At 45.5% G+C, this 22,644-nt stretch overlaps 1 protein-coding gene and 1 pseudogene across 1 annotated transcript in view; both read left to right on the top strand.

Moving 5' to 3' along the window:
• Positions 1-1,600: 1,600 nt before the first annotated feature.
• LOC121134576 lies at positions 1,601-1,878 on the top strand (annotated as a pseudogene).
• Positions 1,879-6,566: 4,688 nt separating this feature from the next.
• Snta1 (syntrophin alpha 1) overlaps positions 6,567-22,644 on the top strand; it is a 28,707-nt gene continuing 12,629 nt past the window's right edge. The window contains exons 1-2 of the mRNA XM_040732806.1: positions 6,567-6,990; positions 10,668-10,853. Coding sequence (XP_040588740.1) covers positions 6,699-6,990; positions 10,668-10,853 — 478 coding nt within the window. The 5' untranslated portion in view covers positions 6,567-6,698. The remainder of the gene's footprint in view (positions 6,991-10,667; positions 10,854-22,644) is intronic.

The following is a 22,644-nucleotide window of genomic DNA, read 5'->3' as shown; positions in this document are numbered from 1 at the left end:
ACACAATGGAGTACTACTCAGAGGAAAAAAAAAAAACAATGGAATCTTGCAATTTGCAGACAAATGGATGGCACTAGAAGAAACCATCCTGAGTGAGGTAACCCAGTCACGAAAAGAGAAACATGGTATGTACTCACTCATTTATGAACTTTAGACCTGAATCAGGGGAATGCCAGCATACAATCCCACTGCCAGAGAGTCTGGGAAACAGAACCTTCATCCAGCAACTGATGAAAGCAGAGGCAGATACCCACAGACAAACACTGAACTGAAATCCTGGAATCCAGTGTCAGAAACACAGAACTGATGGGTAAAGGAGTTAAGACTGGGCTGGTTGGGGCTGGAGAGATGGTTCAGGGGTTAAGAACACTGACTGTTCTTCCAGAGGTCCTGAGTTCAATTCCCAGCAACCACATGGTGGCTCACAACTACCTTGAATGAAATCTGGTGCCCTCTGCTGGCCTGTAGGCAGAAGGCTGTATACACAATAAATAAAATATTAAAAAAAAAAAAAGACTGGGCTGGTTTAATACACAGAAACAGTTGACCTGAACAAGGGTGAGCTCTTGGACCCCAGATTGATGGCTGTGTGGAAAGCATGGGACTAACCCAAACCCCATGAATGTGGGTGTCAGTGAGGAGGCCTAGGTGATCTATGGGGCCTTGGGTGGTATTTATCCCTGGCGTACAAATAGACTTTGAGTGTCCATGCCACAATATGGGATGCTGTCTCTGCTGGGACTCTTTGGGGAGGGCCTAGGTCCTGCCCTGGATGAAATGACAGTCACTGGAAATCCACCATGGAGGGCCTCACCCTCTCTGGGGATCAGAGTGGAGACTGGCTGGGGGACTGGGGCACCTGATGGGGAGGGAGGGGAAGGGAGAAGGGAGAGGAAGCTAGGATTGACATGTGAAACAAGCTTGTTTCTAATTTAAAAAAAATAGCCGGGTGTTGGTGGTGCACACCTTTAATCCCATCCCTCGGGAGGCAGAGGCAGGCAGATTTTTATGAATTCGAGGCCAGCCTGGTCTTCAAAGAGGGTTACAGGACAGCCTCCAAAACAATATGGAGAAACCCTGTCTGGAAAAAACAAAACAAAACAAAACAAAATTGTGTCTAAATTGTGTCTAGGTAAAATTCGTGTGAGTTCCAGAAGCAGGTTCTCTTTTGCCACCTTGTGGAGGATTGAACTCACGTCATCAGGCCTATACAAAAGCATTTCCAACCATTGAGCATTCTTTTTTGTTGTTTGTTTTCAACAACAGGGTTTCTCTTCATTGCTCTGGCTGTCCTGGAACTTGCTCTGTAGATCAGGCTGGCTTCGAACTCAGAAATCTGCCTCCAATATGCTGGGATTAAAGGCATGAGCCATGGTCTTTCCTGGTCTTACTCCCGAAAGTCGCTTTCTTTTTTTTTTTTTTTTTTTTGGTTTTTCGAGACAGGGTTTCTCTGTATTGTTTTGGAGGCTGTCAGTCCAGCCTGGCCTCGAACTCACAGAGATCCGCCTGCCTCTGCCTCCCGAGTGCTGGGATTAAAGGTGTGTGCCACCACCGCCTGGCCCGAAAGTTGCTTTCTGCAGTGGCCTTTGTGACTTCCACTATGGCATACCGCAGCCAGGGCCAGATGGTGCAGAAGGTGATGGTGCAGCCCCTCAGCCTCATCTTCAAATACTTGCAAAGTAGGTCTGGGATTCAGGTGTGGCTGTATGAGCAAGTGAATGTGCGGATGGAGGGTTGGATTATTGGCTTTGATGAGTATATGAACCTCGTATTAGATGATGCAGAAGAGATCCACTCTAAAACAAAGTCAAGGAAACAACTGTGTTGATCATGCTGAAAGGAGGCAATATTACTCTGTTCCAAAGTATTTCCAACTAGAAACTCAGGCACTCGAGAAGTTGAAGAGGAAATACAGTGTTTTTAAAGGTGTATTCTGCAGGGAACATAGTCTGAAACATTTATTCATATTGTTTTAGTGGCCCTTATGTTATTATTAGGTGACAATAAATGCTGTGAGATCATTTTTATTACCAAACCAAACCAAACAAAACAAAAAAACTTGGTCCCAGTGAGCAATCTTGCCTGTTCACTTTCTGTTTTGTTTTTTGTTTTTTTTTGTTTTGTTCTTTGTTTTTTTTCTAGACCGAGTTTATCTGTGCAGTCTTGACTGTCATGGAATTCATTCTGTAGAACAGGCTGGTCTCAAACTTACAGAGATCCAGTTGTCTCTGCCTCCTTAGCAGTGGAATTAAAGGTGTGCACTACCACTGCATGGCTGGGCCTTTTTAAGACAGGATTTTACCTGTGGGGCTTAGTGATGTACACCTTTAATCCCAGTACTTGGGAGCAAAAGCAGGTGAATCTCTGACTTTGAGGCCAGTCTGGTCTACATAGTGAATTCCAGGACAGCCAGGGCTTCACAGAGAAAACCTGTCTCAAAAAGAAAACAAACCTTATTATGTAACCTAGGCTGGCTTCAAATTTGCAGGGATCCTCTTGTTCAGCCTCTGAGTGCTGTTATTATAGAGATGAGCTATTGAGCCTGGCTAAATGAGCAGATTTCTGGATCCAAAGCCTTTAACCTTTTTCCTGGGCTACTCTAGGATATTTACTAGATTCAGACATCTCAGATGCTAGAGCATCTGAAATGTAGACTTTAGAATTTACGGTAAAGGAATGTTAGCATCCTAAATCTTGGCATTTAGGGATCAGATCCTGCATATGTTACCAGGGTCGATTGGTTTCACCTGACCTTAAGCAAAACTACCCTATTTTTACATTTTATTTCTTTCTTTTGTGTGTGTAAATGTGTGGACCATGGAGTGCTTGTGGAGTTCAGAGGACAAGTTTTGAGAGTTGGTAATCTCCTACCTGGTGCATCATTTAGGCTTGGAAACATGTTTCTTTACTTCTGAGCAATTTTGCCAGATCTCTATTCCTCCCTCTTTTTTTAAAAATAGAGGTTCATGGAGTCCAGGCTGATCTCCAACTCCTGATCTTGCCTCTACCTTCTGAGTGCCATCCAATACAATTAAAGTGACCCTCTGTAGTGTCTGGGACAGCTGCCTCTCTAGCCTATAACTGGAGGCCTCAGAATCAAGACATAACAGCTAATAGTTGCTCCCACCACCCCAGCTTACACAGAGAAGGGACCCACTGCTTTGCTATCGCTGGTTTTTTTTTTTTTTTGGTTTTTCGAGACAGGGTTTCTCTGTAGCTTTGGAGGCTGTCCTGGAACTCGCTCTGTAGACCAGGCTGGCCTCGAACTCACAGAGATCCGCCTGCCTCTGCCTCCCGAGTGCTGGGATTAAAGGCGTGCGCCACCAACGCCCGGCTCGCTATCGCTGTTTTACTTGGGACTACTCCTATGTAGAATGTCCTTAAACTTGGAACTTCCACCCCAGCCTCCTGAGTGCTGAGGATCATTTTGACCCACACAAAGTGCTTACTGTGTGATACACTCATCCATGGCAGTTCTTATCAAGAGTGCTGGGCATTTCAGAACCCCTGCTTCTTGTCTTGGAGCCTGAGCAGAGGGAATCCACTGTTGACCAAGGCTTCAGACTTGCTCTCATAGCTGAGCCAGTAGGGACTTCAGTGGTTGGGCAGTTCCCTTGTGTTCTTCCTTTTCTAGGTTCCTCCTCCTATCTCTTCAGAGTGAACTGATTTTCTCTGGGAGCTTTGCCCAGGCATTTGGTACATAGCCAGGCCAGTGTGTGTGTGTGTGTGTGTGTGTGTGTGTGTGTGTGTGTGTGTGTGTGTGTGTTAGTTCCTGTGTGTCATCAATTTCTGGCCACAGTTGACTAAGTGGGGGAGTAAAGCATTCCTCCTGCTACATGTTCAAGAGGCAGCTGGCAGAGAAGCAGGTGATTGGCACCCCTCATGCTGTTCAGTCATGGACACTCCCCCCCTTTCTGGCTCTACACTTTCTCCCTTCTCTGCTAGCTGCTTGGTATACAGATGCTCATTTCCCCTTTCCTAAGCTCTGCCCACAGAATATTTCCTAGGGGACGAGCTCTCTATTAGGGTTCCTTCCCAGAAGTTTGTCTGGACTTCATTAAGCTTCTTTAAACAGGACACTACGTGGGGGGACTTTTAAGAATCTAATTCTAGTCTTGGTTTTGGGAAAGGACCTCAGTTCTTGGTGGTGTGTGGGTATATGCACCTTCTCATGTATTCTTGTATGTTCTCTCTCCCCTGTCTCTCCCTTCTCCCTTCTTTCTCCCTCCCTCTCTGCTCTCTTTTTGGTCAGGATCTCAATTTTAATTTTAAAACATGTTTTTTAGCTGAGCAGTGATGGCACATGTCTTTAATTCCAGCACTCAGGAGGCAGAGACAGGTGGATCTTTTGAGGAAGCTGAGCTTGAGTCTGATGCTTTAGACCATTCGGCCACCCTGACATGACAACAGGCAGATCTTTTGTGAGTTTGAGGCCAGCCTGGTCTACAGATCGAATTCCAGGACAGTCTTCAAAGCTACAGAGAAACTCTGTCTCAAAAAACAAAACAAACCCCCCAAACAAACAAAACAACAACAAACTCCCCACAAAAGAAAACAAGTTTTTTTAATGTATATGAGTATATATATATATATATATATATATATATATATATATATGCTCCTATATCATTTGTGAGCCTGGTTCTCATTAAAGCTAGAAGAGAGTGTAAGATGTCTTGGAACTAGAGTTATATATGTTTGTGAGCCACCACATAGGTGTTGGAAATAAAATCCAAGTCTTTGCAAAAGCAGCCAGTGCTCCTGACTGCTGAGCCATCTCCCCTGCTCTAGCCTTTGAACTTTTGATTTTCATGCCTCCATTTCCCTAGTATTGTGATTACAAGCATGAGACTTTAATAGTCACTCCATTGTGTGTGTGTTTACAGTAGTGAGATTGAATGTAGGGATTTATACATGATAGGCTCTACCACTGAGCTATATACCCCTAGTCCTGTATTTTAAAAATCTAAAACAGCATCTCACTAAATTGCCCAGGCTGGCCTTGAACTTGTGACTATCCTACTTCAGCTTCCTGAGTATCTGAGATTGCACACCTTCCTCAGTAGGCCTGGCTTGTCCTTCAGTCTTTAACCAAAACTCTGGAGTTCAATTCACAAGGTAGCTCAGAGCGGTCTATATTCCTGTGCCAGGGATCTGATGCCCTCTTCTGGCCTCTGAGGACTGCATGTGGTGCATAGACATCCACGCAGGCAAAATACCATCTGCATAAAATGAAAATAAATTTAAAAATGCATAACATGGAACTTGCTATGAATCCCTATCAGGCCTAGAATTAACTCATGAACCTCCTGCCTCAGTCTTCAGAGTGCTGTGATTACAGGTGTATGGCATCTTGCTTGGTCCAGTTAGTGATCAATTAATGAAATGCAATCATCCCTTGCTGCTATGCATGCAGCACAGGGAAGTAGGGGATATGAACTTGGAAGCCAGAAAGACCCAAGTTAGAACACAGGTCAGCAACTGGGCGTGGTGGTACACACACCTTTAATTCCAGCACTCAGGAGGCAGAGGCAGGGGGTTTCTGTGAGTTTGAGGACAGTCTGGTCTACAAAAATACACAGAGAAACTTTGTCTCAAGAAAACAAACAAAACCAAGCAAACAAAAAGCACAGAGGTCTGCTCTTAGTATTACTGTCTTAGTTTCCTCATCAATAAAATGGTAATAATGTATAGGTTATTCAGGATTTACAAATGAGGTACAAATGATATTGTAAATTAGCCAGATCATGTGCCATTCAAACACTGAATAAATCACAAGCATGTATGTACATGTGCATGTAACACACGTTGGAATTACAAGTGGTTGTGTGCTGCCCAACATGGAAACTGTGAACTTTATTCTGGTCCTCAATAAGAGTAGTGCATGCTCTTAGCCGCTGAACCTTCTATCTCTTCAGCTCCTTCTGTCTTTTTTATTTTGTATATTTTTAAGGCAGGGTCTCAAGTAGCCCAGGCTGGCCTTAAACTTGTAGATTCTCCTGCTTCTACTTATAAGTGCTGGGATCAAGCCCTCAAAGGAGTGGCTTTTCTCCTCCTGGTGGGCAGGCCTACCTCTTTAGAGGCAGCGCCCTGAGGCTGAGCCCCGCCCACAGACCGCCTCTGGGACCCTTTCCCTAAGGCACACAAAACGTGGGAAACCATCTCCTTCCTTAACTCGCTTACCAGTTAACTCTGTCTGAAAAGTCCCTGGAGCCTAGCTCCGCGCCACACGCATTCCGGTACAGACGCCCAAATTATCGCCCAGGGATCCTTGATTCTTTTTCTTATCCTTCTGCTCCACCACGAGCTACGGTCCAGTCCTCGACGGCGCACAGAACCCGATTCTTGGGTTGCCTCATCCACAGAATCTTGTCCCTTTATATCCCCGCCGAGCACTCCACACCCTCAACCTCCTCTAACTTTCTGGCCTCGTGGCGACGCGGTTCTGACCCACTCCCAAGTGGTCTCGCAGAGCATCCTTAGGTTACCCAGCAGCATCTCTCCAGTCTTTCCCGGGGCCCCGCCCCCTTTAGCACCGCCCCCGACAGCCTGTCCTCCGAAGCTCCGCCCCCCGAGGCCCGGGGTAGGGTGGCGGCTGGCTCAGCAGCCCTGCCGCCCTCTGCCCTGGGCGCTGGGTCGGAGCTGGCCGGGTACGGTGGGACCGGGCGAGCGCAGCGGACTGGGACTTGGAGGCGAAGATGGCGACAGGCAGACGCGCTCCGCGCACCGGGCTGCTGGAACTGCGCGCCGGGGCGGGCTCCGGGGCGGGAGGCGAGCGGTGGCAGCGGGTGTTGCTCACTCTGGCGGAGGACGCACTGACCGTGAGCCCCGCCGACGGCGAGCCCGGCCCGGAGCCCGAGCCCGCGCAGTTCAACGGCGCCGCCGAGCCAGGCACGGCGCCCCCGCAGCTGTCAGAGGCTCTGCTGCTCCAGCGGCGCCGCGTGACGGTGCGCAAGGCCGATGCCGGCGGGCTGGGCATCAGCATCAAGGGTAGGTGGGAGGCACCGAGGACACGGGGTCGTGGTGTCTATGCTGCTGGGAAGTGCTCAGGGGTCACGGGGCCTGGCAGAGCAAGGAGACTAAATAGTCAAAAGCCTGCTGTCTGAGCTGGAGCAGAGCTTGAGGGGAGGATGGAACAACAAGGTCGGAAGGGGCTTGGGGAGTTGGGGGGTCTTACAGGGAGCTCAGAAGACAAAGTGTTGAAGTGTGCGGACGCTTCAAGGACATGGGTTCGTAGTTCTGTGTTGAAACAAAATGGTAGCTATAGGTATCAAGGGCATGAGGATCTTCAGGAAGGCAGACGGGGCGAAGAGGGATAGATGACTGGGACACTACCAGCACAAGAAGGGGGAAGTCCTGAGACACAACCTAGGTGCACAGGTGAAGGCCTGGCCAGTAAGACCCTAAACATCTTGGGCTCCAGAAGGTTGCATGCCTAGGCTGGGAGTCCTGATGACTGGGTTTGAGTCTCCCCATCTGCCCATTTGTACCATGGACGGGGGAAAGGGTTAGCCCAAGAGCTGCCATTCCTTCCTGAGAGTTCTTAGCCCCCAGACTGACAGGCTCTCATGTATCCCAGGCTGGCCTCATAGTCACTGCCTAGCAAAGGGCAACACTGAAGTAATCCCAGAGTTCTGCTAAAAGGGGGTTGTGTTGTGCGGGGATCAAGCCTAGAGCTTTATACATTGCAGGCAAGCACTTTACCAGCTGACTACTTCCCCAGTTCATTTAGGCTGCGACCGGAGTTCTAGATCTCTGTGTGAACTTGGACAAGTCACTCCCTATCTCTGAATCTTTTGGTGACTAAATGATGAGGATGTTTCTGAGGCAGGGCTTGCCAGCATGTGGTGAGAGGAAGAGAGGCCAGGAGGGACTCTCAGAACAGCTGGGTGTGGTGCTTAAAACCCATGTGCATCTCCAGCTTCTGGGTTCACCATTCCTGCCCTTCTGTCTACCATGTCAGCCCTCAACAGACTGCCAGCCTTTTTTTTTTTTTAATTGAATGTGTCCATACATTTCCAGGCCTCCTGGGAGCTGACTGTGTTCGTTGATACCTTGTCTAGACTTTGGCCCAGGTTAGGAAGTGGGCATGGCGGTAGATGTGTGCTAGGTGTTATGCTCTTTATACTTGGCTCATGGTCTACTCCATTTTGACCATCAGTGCTAAAAGGACTTAAAAGGGAAAAATGACTTCCTCAGGATCAGTCTGTGTATAGCAGAACCAGGATTTAAATCTTAATTATAGAGCCTTTATTGCCCTAAAGACTGCCCAGGGAGTCAGTTCTTTCCAGGAAAGGGTAAAAGAGTCTAAAGGAGAAATGGGAAAACATGAAGTGGGCACCAGCTTTAATCCCAAACTCTGGTATAGGCTACGGAAACAGCAATAAAAAAAATACACTCCATGTGTCAGAGCAGGAAGGAATTGAGAGTTCCTATAGAGTTCAGCTTTTCGGACAGACAGACTCTCAGAAGAGCAGAGTCTTACCAAGCTATAGAGATACTACCCAATTTTGTACTTCTAGGTGATTGAAAGGATGTTCTGGTGGGACTTTAGGGAATTTCATTCACTTCCTCCTTGATTGAAGACTGGGCTCCTGTTGCCATGGTAACTTTCCTTCTGGGGTCCAGCTGAGTCCAAGGCAGCTGGGAATGGTCTTAGCCTCAAATGGAATGGAAGGCCTTACATTTAGGTGAAGAGGCTAGATATAAATAGAAACACCTTCCTCTCCTAGGCCTCAAGCCTTGTGCAGTGCCATCAGCAACTGTGGGGCCTGGGTGGGGGTTGGGAGTGAGGCGTTCCAGGCTCAGGTGTCACCAGTTTATATAACCTTGAACCGATGACCTCTTGCTCTGTGCCACTAGTCTCTTCAGTACTTTGAGGATGGATCGGGAATGTGATATTTGAGGGTCTGACTGGAGTCTATATAGGGTTGGACATTGATTTTTCTTTTTTGGAGACTGTTATACTGTCCTGAAACTTCGTATGTGGAACAGGTTGGTCTTGAATTTGCAGTAATCCTTTATCCATTGTCACCTCGGTGCTGGGATTACAAGTATGTGCCACCAGACTCAGCCCCTCTGACTATTTATTTTAAAGAGACATTGGTCTGGGTGTGGTAACACATGCCTTTACTCTTAGCACCCCAGAGGCAGAGGCAGAGGCAGAGGCAGGTAGATCTCTCCGAGTTTCAGACTAGCCTGTTAGACATAGTAAGTTCCAGGCCAGTCAGGGCTGCATGGTGAGATCATTTCTCAAACAAACAGAACCACAAACAAAACAAGCAAAAGCTATTTGAGGCCTGGTGAGATGGCTCAGAAGCCGTGGTTTTCAACCTTCCTAATGCTTTGACCTTTTAACATAATTCTTCATGTCATAATGACCCCCAACCTTAAAATTATTTTTGTTGCTACTTCATAACTGTCATTTTGTGGTGGTGGCTCACACCTTTAATCCCAGCATTTGGGAGGTAGAGGCAGGTAATCTCTGTGAGTTCGAAGGTCATCCTGGTCTACAGAGTGAGTTCCAGGAGAGGCTCCAAAACTACAGAGAAACACTGTCTTGAAACATCTCTCTCCCCCAAAATAACTGTAATTTTGCTACTGTTATGAATCATAATGTAAATATCCGATAGGAAGGCTATCTGATTCCACCCCATGAAAGAGTCGTTTGACCCCCAAAGCGGTGTGATCCACTGGCTGAGAACCACTGGCTCAGAGGGTAAAGATGCCTGTTGTCAAGACTGCTGACCAGACTGATTTCCAGGACCCAAATGGGGGAAGGAGAGAACCAACTCCTGCAAGTTGTCCCCTGTACTATATAGCACATGTGTATCTGTATGCATGTGTACAGACACAAAATAAATGCATGTTAAATTATGTAAAATGACATTTGAGATTTTAACAATAAAGTAGTTCAGTAAAGTGTATTATTTTCTTGTATTAGAGATGAAATTCAGATACACTTTTGAAATTTTTAGAATTTAAGGCCTTCTTTTCCATTGAATCCTGGTGAGTAAAGCCCATTTAACTAATTTATTTTTGAGATGGCCTTATATATATACATATATATATATATACTGACCTCACTCAAACTCTCTACATAGCTGAGGCTGATCTGAACTCCTGCCCTTCTCCACCTGAACTTCCCAAGTTCTGGGATAACAGGCATTGTGTACCACACCCAACTCTGGATTCTAAAACTTGCTGATTGTAGAAGAGGTCCCTTCAGGCCATAGCAACCACTACTTTCCCTTTGACTCCAGATGGGGGTTATCAGTAAATTTTCATACTGTGGAAAATTGCTTAAAATCCAAAACATTAAAAAAATTAGTAAAGTGGTGAACAAACAAAGCATTTAAACAAAAGATCCAGGAGCCAATATATAGCATTATGGATTTAGAAAATATATTATTTGTCTGTCTTGCTGTATCTCTGAGCGACTCTGCACTCAAGGCAATCCATTCCTGCCTCAGCCTCCTGAATGCTGGGATTGTGGCTGCGTGTCACCAAGCCTGACTGTGCGTCAAACTCCTAAGATTCCTCCCTTTGTTTCTCACTATTTGCCCATCTCCCCTTTCCCAGCATTGAGTCAGAAGCTATTTCACCTTGATAAGTTTCCCATGTTGAAGCACGTGCCTCAGTTTCCTCTTCCTTCTGTGCCTGTGCAGGGGGCCGGGAAAACAAGATGCCTATTCTCATTTCCAAGATCTTCAAGGGACTAGCAGCAGACCAGACGGAGGCACTCTTTGTTGGGGATGCCATCCTGTCTGTGAATGGTGAAGATTTGTCCTCTGCCACCCATGATGAAGCAGTACAGGCCCTCAAGAAGACAGGCAAGGAGGTGGTGCTGGAGGGTGAGTACCAGGAACCAGAGCCCAGAGGACTGGGAAGGGCTGTTTTAATTTCTTTCGTGCTTACCCCAGGCATCAAGTGGCTCCAACCTGACCTTGAGGGATGGGATATGGGCTTGAAAACAGAATCAGGACTTACATGGGGTCATCCTGGGCTTCGGGAAGGGGAGAAGCGCAGAGCTAAGTAGGTCTGGTTTGTATTTCTTGTCTCTCGTTCACTAGTTGTGTGGTCTTGAACAAATCACTTCATTTCCAAGAACCTTGGTTTCATCTTAAAGTGGGGACATAACTCCAGGCTCTCCGGGTTGTGAATAGGATTTGTCACCTATTGAGAAGCTAAGGGAAAGGGAAGAGTGGGGACTGGGAAAGGACAGCTAGATCCTTTGGTAAAGGACTGATGGAGCTTTTAACTCCAGGCTCTTTTATTATCTGGGGCCCTCAAATCCTGAGATATGTAGTGATCCAGCACATCCAGTGAGGACCAGAGAAGTGTTTTGAGGAAAACCTTACTTGGGTGGCTCTCTCTACCAGCCATTCATGTGTGGCTTGGGGACACTCACTTTCTCTGGGTCTCAGTTTCTCCACTGTTGAATAAGCCCCGTGATGTGGTTATTTGTTATCTGCCTTTTGACACTCTCAGGAGGTTTCTGCTTTGCTCAGCCCTTTCCTCAAGCTCCACTCTGTCAGCTCCAAACGCCTGTGGGGGCCTGAAGAATGTGACTTTGGCTTCTTGCCCAGAATGGGAATGAGAGATGGTGGGGGCTGATGCAAAGCTGCTGAGCTCGGTCCCAGACCCAAATCCTGCCAAGTTTCCCCACAGGGGTCTTCCAAGACGCCACAGAAGTAAAGAGGCTTTGGGATACCTCTGTCACTTTCAAAGATTTATTTATTTATTTATTTATTTATTTATTTTTTTTTGTTTTTTTTCGAGACAGAGTTTCTCTGTGTAGTTTTGGAGGCTGTCCTGGCACCCGCTCTGTAGACCAGGCTGGCCTCGAACTCACAGAGATCCGCCTGCCTCAGCCTCCCGAGTGCTGGGATTAAAGGCGTGCGCCACCAACGCCCGGCTCAAAGATTTATTTTTATCTTATGTGAATGGGTACTTTGCCTGCTTGTATATCTGAGCACTGTGTATGTGTATAGTTCCTTGGTCCTCAACCTATTCTTTTTTTCCCCCTCAATATATGTTTTTATTTAAATTAGAAACATGAATGCTTCACATGTCAATCCCAGCTCCCTCTCCCACCCCTTCTCCCTTGTCCCTCCACCAGCTCCCTTCCAGCCCCCCACCCAATCCCCACATCATTCCCCAGGGAGGGTGAGGCCCTTCTTGGGGGATCTCATTTCATCCAGGGCAGGACCTAGGCCCTTCCCCATGTGTCCAGGCTGAGAGAGCATCCCTCTATTTGGAATGGGCTCCCAAAGTTCTTTCGTATACCATGGTAAACGCTGATCTACTACCCAAGACCCCCAGAGATTTCTGAGGCCTCCTCACTGACATACATTCATGGAGTCTGGATCAGTCCCCTGTTGGCCTTTCAGCCAGCAGTTTGGGGTTCAAGATCTCCCCCTTGTCAAGTCAGCTGTTTCTGTGGGTTTCACCAGCACGGTCTTGACCCCTTTGCTCATCACTCCTCCATCTCTGTCACTGGGTTCCAGGAGTTCAGTTCAGTGTTAAGCTGTGGGCATCTGTCTCTGCTTCCATCAGTCACTGGATGAAGGTTCTAGGATGGCATATAAGGTAGTCATCAACCTTATCATCAAGGAGGGGCTATTAATGTAGTCTCTCCGTTATTGCTTAATTTGCCAATCTATCTACTCTTAACCACTGAGTTAATTGTCCTAGACCCTCACCTTTGTCATTTTTTGTGGTTCGAGACCTCAACTCCCATGCGGTTTTATTTTACTTTGTATTTTAGGCATATCTATAACTAGTATTGATAAATTTTTTTATTTCATTGTGCATAATGATGTTGTTTCTGAGTCCAGAATGTTAGTTCTTAAAAGGCTAAGTATATCAATCAGTTACATGAGTAATATAATCAAGGTCAGGTCTACTTTAATCTCAGCACTCAGGAAGCAGAGGCAGGAAGACCTTTGTGAGTTCAAGGACAGTCTGGTCTACATAGGGAGTTCCAGGTAAGCTAGAGCTACAAAATGAGACCCTGTCTCAAAAGAAGAAGAAGAAGAAGAATTGGGGTGCAGAGATAGTTCAGCAGTTAAGAGCACTTACTCCTCTTCTGGAGGATTGAGTTTGATTCCACATAGTGGTTTACAACCACCTGAAACTTCAGAAACTCCAGTTCCAGGGGATTCAACACCCTCTTCTGACCTCTGGGGGCACCAGGCAAGTGGTATGCTATCTAAATACAGTCAAAATACACATTAAAAATTGAATTAACCGGCCGGGCGGTGGAGGCGCACGCCTTTAATCCCAGCACTCGGGAGGCAGAGGCAGGCGGATCTCTATGAGTTCGAGGCTGGGCTGGACCGACAGCCTCCAAAACAATACAAAGAAACCCTGTTTCATAAAAACGGGAAAAACAAACAAACAAACCAAAAAAACCAATAAGATGCCTGAAGTGGAAAGTCTCTCTCTAGAGGCCCTTTTTATTAGGTTTATTAAAAATTTTTTTTGTTTTTTCCAGACAGGGTTTCTCCGTATTGTTTTGGAGGCTGTTGGTCCAGCCCAGCCTCGAACTCACAGAGATCCACCTGCCTCTGCCTCCCGAGTGCTGGGATTAAAGGCGTGGCGCCACCACGGCCCGGCCCAGACATCTTATTGTTTTGATGTTTATAGCCAGTGATGTGATTTAAAATAATGGCCATTAATTGAAACATCACATTTTATTGTATTTATAGGATTTATTTTAAGCTTATGGTTTGAAAGTATAAAGTAAAAACATGTCGGGAAGATATGAGTTTCTGGTAGTGGGAGCTTGCACCTGGGACTGCTCACATCTAGGTGGATCACATTACAGTTGATGTAAAGCTTCTTTAGTTTCTGCTGTTAAAGCTTTTTGTTTGTTCATTTTAAGACAGGGTCTTTCTGTTTATCCCTGGCTGTCCTGGAACTTGATATTTAGACTAAGTTGGGATTGAACTCACAGAAATATGCCTGCCTCTTGCTCCCAAGTACTGGGATTAAAGACATATACCACTGCCCTTGGATTGCTATTCAAAACCTTAGTCTACAGATGGCAAAATTTTATTTGAGCCATGTTCCTAATCTATACCCTCTCATCTTTAGGATGAAAATAGTTTATCTGTAACACATACATCACTCTGAAAAGGATTAATGATTGACATGTGATGAGAGGTAGAAGCAGGAGAGCCTGGGTCTAGTAAGGGAAGGTAGGAAGGGAGCCAAGATACAGCTCAGTGGTTAAGAGTACTTGTTGCTCTTTTAGAGAACCAAAGTTCAGTTCCCAGCCTCCAGGTCAGTGGTTCACAACTGCCTATAACTCTAGCTCCGGGGATCCAGTGCCCTCTTCTGGCCTCCACCGACAACCTCACACATGTGGTATATACAGATTAAGACATAGACACACACAGACACACACAGAGATACACATACACACACATACAGACACACAGAGAGATACACATGCACAGACATAGACACACACACAGACACACACATACATACACAGACACACACACACTCTTATTGAAAGAATAATAATAACTTGGCATAGTGGTACATATCTTTAATCCCAGCACTCAAGAGTTAAAAAGGCAAGTGAATCTCCATGAATTTGAGATAAAGCCTGGTATACATAGTTCTAGATCAGCCAAGGTCTACTTAGTGAAATGGTCTTAAAAAATAAAAACAAGCCGGGCGTTGGTGGCGCACGCCTTTAATCCCAGCACTCGGGAGGCAGAGGCAGGCGGATCTCTGTGAGTTCGAGGCCAGCCTGGTCTACAAAGTGAGTTCCAGGACAGCCTCCAAAGCTACAGAGAAACCCTGTCTTGAAAAACCAAAAAAAATAAAAATAAAAATAAAAATAAAAACAAAGAAAAGAATACTAACAAAGAAGGTAATTGAAACATCTGCCCCTACACTTTCATTTTATGTGTTGGTTGTAGTTTCAAGTAGCCCAGGCTGACTTTGAACTCCTGATTCTCATGCCATCATCTATTGAATGTGGGGATTACAGGCTATATCACTATGCCTGGATTCTTTAACTTTTGCAGATAGAGTTTCGGTCCCATAGCCGCTTTGCTCCAAATAAACTCACAAAGACTTATAATAATTATAAACTGCTTGACCAGTAGCTCAGGCTTCTTATTGGCTAGCCCTCTCTTAATTACTAACCCATATATATTAATATAAGTATTTCCATGTGGTCTTATCTTACTGGAGAAGGGTCCAGACCTGTTACTCATTCCTTGGTTACATGATGTCTCTCTTGAGACTTCTCTCTGCATTTTCTCCCTAAAATTCTCCTTGCCTCATAGCCCTGCCTATACTTCCTGCCTGGCTACTGGCCAATCAGTGTTTTATTCATCAACCAATAAGAGATACATGTATACGGAAGGACATCCCCTTCTGTCTCATGTAGATCAGGCTGGTCTTCTACTTACATACGCCAGTTACTGCCTCCCAGGTTCTGGGATTAAAGGATATACCATCTGGCTTTGTAAAAGTTTTTTGAGATAGAGTCTTAGTGTTTATTTAGCTCAGGCTGGTGAATTTACAGTCCTTCTGCCATAGCCTCTCAACTATTTGTATTGTATATCTTTTGTTTTTCTCCTTCTCCTTCTTTTGGGTTTTCAAAACAAGGTTACTCTGTGTAGCCCTAGCTGTCCTGGGACTCACTCTTTAGAGAGATCTGCCTGCTTCTGCTTTCTGAGTCCTGGGATTAAAGGTGTGAGCCACTTTTGTATGTCTTAATCACTATGTTTAGCTTTCCAGTTTTACTTTCTTGAATTCTGATTTTCTCTCCCTCCATCTCCTAGCTCCCTGTTGTTTTGTTGTAGTGGGAGTTCTAGAGCTGAACTTAAAGGCTAGGCAGGTTATCTACCCCTGAGCTCTGTTCCCAGCCCTGAAGTCTCTTTTGACCTGGTCTTCTGGTCAGCTGCCTCATGGAAAGGGTGTGTTTCCTTCAGGACAGCACTGCAGGCTGGGTGAGGAACTGGGCTCATGTCTACACTGCAGGAGTGATTTGAAAAGCCTGGAAGACAGATAGATGTTGTGTAGTCCTTGTTCTTTGAGAATTTGAGGTGTTTGTATGAGTTAGGCACCCAATTTTCCCTACTTGGGACCAGGGCTCTTAGGAGCTTGCCAGGGTCAAGGTTCCCTGAGAGCCCAGTCACTGGCCACATTGCTCACAACTTCCCCATTCCCCAACCTACTCTTAAGTCTACTTGGAAGACCTGTGGAAGGCTGGTCTGTCATTTGGATGTGTCTTGGCAATGCAGCTTGGTGGATATAGAATCCCTGAGAACGTCCAGTAAGGACAGGTGTCACCAGTGAACTCTAGGTGTTTCCCATAGGCCTTCCTCCCTGGCCTGAGTTGGGGGCTCAGCTGGGCCTCAGCCATTCCAGCTTGCCTTATAGAGCTTTTTTCCTGTTAAGTCAGGGATCTGCACAAATCTTCTGAGGCTGTTTTCAGCCACAGGGATATGTTTGTCACTAGAGCCTGGGTGTAAGCTGGCAGCCAGCATGCCTCTGTCTGCTGCTTAGAGAGGCCCATTGTGTGTACAGATCTCATGCCAGGACTAGGCTAGGCCTTGGAGACCAGGGCAGGGAGAAGAGGGAGGGATACTTACAAGGAAAATGCCCTTCTTTCTTTTTCCAGTTTGGCTGAACATACTGTGACAGTAGTGAGTCTGTCATGCATTGAAAAATAAGACTAAGGCACAGGGGCTGGAGAGATGGCTCAATGGTTTAGAGCACTGGCTGCTTTTCCAGAGAACCCAGGTTCAATTCCCAGCAACCACTTGGTGGCTCACAACCATCTATAATGGGAGCTGATGCCCTCTTCTGTCACGTGGGCATATATGCAAGTAGAGCACTCATATGCATAAAATACATAAGAAACTAAGACACAGTAAAAACTCAAAGTAAGTCTAAGTGCTTTATTGAAAGTGGGAGAGTTACATGTCATACAGAGAATACGGCTTTTAAAGATAAACAAAAAAAAAATGGCCAGGGTGGAACAAACCCATAATCTCAGGTACTCATGCGACTGAATAAGACAATCAATCTAGCCTAGGCATTCAGAGCCATCCTGGGCAACACAGTGAGACACTGTCTCTCCCCGCCACCACAGGATTTCTCTGTAGTTTTGGAGCCTGTCCTGGAACTCACTCTGTAAATCAGACTGACCTTGAACTCAAGAAATCTGCCTGCCTTTGCCTCCCAAGTGCTGGGATTAAAGGTGTGCACCACCACCACCTGGCTTGTGTGCTTTCTAAGTGCAGCTCTTACTGCTCATCAAAGAAACTTCCTTTTGGTCAGGGGCTGTTTCAGAGAACCACAGCTGCTCAAGGGGCAGAGACTAAGTGACTTTGGTGTGCCAGCCTCAAATGAACACTTGTAACATAACCCCTATAACCTAAGGCTAAGGGAAAACAGAAAAAGGGGGTAGAAAGATTGTAGGAGTCAGAGGACTGATGGAATTGCTATGAGATAGTCTTCTGGACATGATAGGGATGCTGTAACCATGAACTGTCAATAATGCTCACAAGAGCATACACCAAGTTGACATGGCAACATGGATGGGGGAAAGGTTCAGAAGGCCCCACTCCCATTGAAGAGCTACAGGCAGTCAATGGCTAGCTACTGAAGGGGGAAGTTCTGGAGCTGAAGAGATGCTCACCTGTTAAGAGTACTGGATTCAATTCCCAGCAACCATGTGGCAGCTCACAACTGTCTGTAACTTCAGGATCCAGCACCCTTACACAGATATATACATAGACAAAACACCAATAAAAATAAATTAATTAATAAAAAGCTAGAGCTTCAAAAAAAGAGTCAGTTTTCTATAGGGATGAGCTGCTTGATAGGGGGCATTTGTGTATAAACAATAATAATTATAGAAGGGGGCTTGGGTTTGAGAAGCAGATATAGTGGAAGGGGACATGAAAAAACTTGGAGGGGTAGGAGCGATATAAAATCTCATTTTTATTTCACCTGTATAACAGATGTGGAATGGACATAGCATTTAGTGAGATTCTAATGGCATATGAACCCTTTATTCTAACAGTAGTCTTCCCAGGAACCATACTTCAAATATTCACAGGTACATGACAAAACCTTATCAGGGTTATCTAGGACATGAGAGCCTATGGACAACATGCATGTCCATGATGAACATCAACAGTACGAAGCAAGATGTGAGCTCCATAACTGGCACATGCCATTCTGTGCCCCGGTGTTTGCATCCAGTCCTGGGCCAGAAGAAATGGGAAGCATTTGCTAGAAGAATGACTGAGCCAAGCATGGCAGAGCTTGGCTGTCTTCATGCTAAGGAGGCTACCCAAATAAGACGATGATGGAGGGCCCATGAGATGGCTCAACAGGCAAGCTGCTTTCTGTCAAGCCTAATATCTGAGTATAGACCCTTGGGCCCACACGCTGGAAGGAGGAAACTGACTCCCACAAGTTGTACTCTGACCGCCATACAGTGATGCATATACATAAATACCATGCACACATTAACATACAAAATAAACAAAAGTGTAATTTGAAAATTAAGAAACGGGGCTTAGTAGTTAAGGACATGAACTATTTTGCAAGAGGACCAGAGTTCAGTTCCCAGAAATCATGTTGGGCAGCTCACAACTACCTGTAACTCTAGCTCCAGGATTCAATCCCCTGGCCTCTGTGGGTACTTACACTCAGATGTACATACCCATAACCATACATATACATAATTAAAATTTTAATTAAGAAAAAGGACTAGCACATTTGTTTAATATGGGCAAATCCCTAGGTACAAGATACCAAAGCATGCTAGGCACCGTGTTAAGTGCTTTCCCTGTATCTCTCATTGGATCCTCAAGGCAACCCTCTTGAGTGAGGCACATGGTTAACGTCCTCAGACAAATGAGGACACTGAAACTCAGGTGAGGTTGCTTCCCTAAGGTCATACTTGCCTAGTCTACAAAGTGAGTTCCAGGTAAGTCAAGGCTACAGAGTGGCTCGCTTTCTCAAAAACAAGCACATGAATAAATAAAAACATAAATTTTGAGCTCAAATCTCTGAGAAGCAATGTTCTTAAGTACTCCTACTGCATAGCAAATGACCTAGATGTGACAAGATACCTGGCACTGTAAAAAAAAAAAAAGCCAGATATAGTGACACACTTGGGAGACTGAGGCAGGAGAATTGCTAAGACTAGTTAGGTATGGTCTACACAGGGATAACCAGGGCTGCATAATAAGACCCCATCTCAAAAAGTTAAAAGCCCTTAACTTATAAGCACAGGCATATGAAGTTCCCCGATGTAAAAATCTCAACAGAGATTATCACTGTAAAATCAGAACGGGTGAGGGGGACAGGGGGGCGGGGCTTGCTGTTCTTGAAACTCCTCCTCCTGCCTCCACTTCCCAAGGTATCTGGGCAAATGCTCCACCACTGAGTGGTATCTCAGCCCTGATTATGAGGTTACCTGCTTAATTCCCTGTTGTTTCATTCTGGATAGTATGTGTTGCTTTTTAATTTTTAAAACAACTCTATTTTTCTTTGGAGATGGTTCATCAGGTAAAGATGCTTTCGGTCTAGCCTGAAAATCTAACAGCCAAGTTGTCTTCTGACCTCTACATGTACACTGTGATTGATGCAAAGGCATGCTCATGCATGCAAACGCATAAATATATATACACATACATACATACAAAAACTTAAGGAAATAAATGTAAAAAATCCACAAATAAGGTTCTTTTCAACTTAGAAATCCTAGATTCAGAGTTCTAGAATCTTTTGATTTTGTGTGACAGTGTGATTTTGGGGATGCATGAGTTATGGGACCCATGGGAACCTTAGAGTTCAGTCTCTGGGTATGTTATGGGGATTGAACTAAGGTCATCATGCACCACCCGATGAGCCCTATCACTGGCCTCACTGGCCCTACAGTTTTGGTTTGTTTCTCTGTGTAACAGCCCTGGCTGTCCTGGAACTTGTTTTGTAGACCAGACTGGCCTTGAACTCACTGGGGTCCTCCGGCCTCTGCCCCTGCCTCCCTTGTGTTGGGATTAAGGTGGATTGCCACCACCTTCCAGCCTGAGTTTTAGGATCTTAATGGGAGAAAGATTTTTTTTTGTTGTTGTTGTTTGTTGAGAAAGGGTCTCACTCTGTAGCCCTCCCTTGCCTGGAACTCACAATTAGACCAGACAAACTGTGACTTTAGGCAAGCAACCTGCGTCTAAAGACCCAGGAGTTTTTCTGTTTGTTTTGCTTGTGGGGAGGCGATGGTTTTGGAAAATAAGGACCATCACTGTACTACTTCCCAACCCTAATTATTTTTCATTAAGTTCTATTTATTGTGTGCGTATTTATGTGTATGAATACATGTGTGCAGAGGTCAGAGAAGAACTTGCAGGAGTCAGTTCTCTTCCTCCAGCATGTGGAGACTGAACTCAGGTCATTAGGCTTAACAGTGAGCGCCTTTACCTATTGAGCCATCTCGCTGGGAAGAGCCACAAGCATTTCAATTGAGTTCTGCAGATCAGGCCAGGGTTGGATTAAGCCAAGTTTTGTCTGTGGGGAGTCACATGATCCAAAGTTATGTGTGTGTAGCCAAAAAAATGTCTCCTTGAGAACAATGGCCAGAATAACAGGTCTTTGCATTCATGGGAGTCCTAGACAGGGGTTCCATTTATGTCTGTTCCAGGGACAGAAGTCCCTCTGGCACCTAAGGGGCACAGAACACTCAGCTCAGCTGAATAGGTAACCCCAAATTAACTACATCCATTTTAAAACTGTTAACACGTGCAGTCAAATCACATGGGATACATAGCAGTGTCTTTCTCCTAGAAGAGTGGCCAGAGTTGGCTGGCCTCAGAGTTCCAAGGACCCATAGCAGAAAAGCTCAAAATTCACAAGACAGAATGAACCTGGAGACCATTTTTTTTTGGTTTTTTGAAACAGGGTTTCTCTGTGGCTTTGGAGGCTGTCCTGGAACTAGCTCTTGTAGACCAGGCTGGTCTCCAACTCACAGAGATCTGCCTGCCTTTGTCTCCCGAGTGTTGGGATTAAAGGCATGCCACCAATACCCAGCAAGAGGATATCATCCAAGACTGAGGCAATAGTGGCCTCTGCAACCAGATAGAAATCAGTTCAATTGGAGTCAGAATCTTCTTAGCTGCAGGACTTAAGAAACATTACTTATTCTCAGAGCTGGAGAGACAGCTCAATGACTAGGGAAGCTTGCTGCTCCTGCGGATGGCTGCAGTTCAGTTTCCAGCACTCATACCAGGCTGCTCACACTGTTAACCACAGCTACAGAAGAGGGGCCACCCTCTTCTGGGCTCTGAAGGCACATGTAGTCACATGCATATACACACACATACATAGAAGTAAAAATAATAGCAATTCCTGTTAGTCTAGGCTTTTGTCATGAACATTTTTTATGTGCTAATATATACTGTGTCTTTTTTAATTTTCCTTTATTTTATTTCTTGGTTGGTTTTTGTTTTATTTTGTTTCTCTGTGTCGCAGTCCTGGAACACAGAGACCCTCTTTTGGTGTCTGTGGCTACTTGTACCCATGCACTAGCTAGCCACATAAAATTTAAAAGGAAGGAAGGTAGGGTTCCCTGCCCCAAGACAGGGTTTCTCTGCATAGTCCTGGCTGTCCTGGAACTATCTTTGTAGGTCAGGCTGGCCTCGAATTCACAGAGATCTGGCTTCCTCTGCCTGCCCACTATCTGGCTTAAGTAGTTTTTTTAAAATAGGACATTAATTTTTTCTCTATGTATATTATTGTTTTGTCTGCATATGTATGTATACTACTTGTGTGCTTGGCACCCTTAGAAGGTGGAGCAGCCCTAGGCACTAGAGTTAAGGACAGTTGTGAAGCACCATGTGGGTGCTGGGAATCAAACCTGGGTCTTTGGCCAAAACAGCAAATGCTCTTAACCACTGACCCATATTCCCAGTCCCTACATAGTTTTGTGTAAAGAGAAGCTTTTTCCTTGAGAGGAGCCTTCCCGCCAGCCTGGTTCCAGAGCTGCTTCAATCCCAAATAAACACACAAGAGGCTATATTCATTATGAAGCTGTTGGCCTTGCTTGTCTCTTACTGGCTAGCTCTGCTTTAAGTAATTACCCCATAATTGTTAATCTAAGTATGTCTCTTACCGGAGAATGGTTCCGGGTTTCCTACCCCCCGTGGCATTACATCTTGACTCTCTTGTGTTTCTCCTCCCCAGAATCCTCCTGGACTCCTAGCCCCACCTATCTAGATTCCTATAGGCTCAACAGTACTTTATTGACAAATAACAGGCAAATAACAGGACTTCCCCAACAGTTTTGTTTTGTTCTGGTTCTTGGTTTTTAGAGATGGTTTCTCAGTGTAACAGTACTGGCTGTCCTGGAACTTGGTTTGTAGACCAGGCTGGCCTTGAACTTGGAGATCACTTGCCTCTGCCTCCTGAGTGCTGTGATTAAAGGCATGCACCACCACTGCCTGGTCTATGTGGTTCTTGATGTTGCTCTTCATGCCTCAGCCACCAGTGCTGGGATTACAGGCATGCATTATCATACTTGGTTTGTGTTATTCTTCTGCTAGCTAGTGTAGGTCAATGCTGTAGTAGAAGCTGTGTGTGCCCTGGAAAATGAGATTG

This window comes from Mesocricetus auratus, unplaced genomic scaffold (assembly GCF_017639785.1).
Source record: "Mesocricetus auratus isolate SY011 unplaced genomic scaffold, BCM_Maur_2.0 Super-Scaffold_100028, whole genome shotgun sequence".
NCBI lineage: Eukaryota > Metazoa > Chordata > Mammalia > Rodentia > Cricetidae > Mesocricetus > Mesocricetus auratus.
Note: the sequence above shows the minus strand (reverse complement) of the source record. Positions and strands in the feature narration are given on the sequence as shown.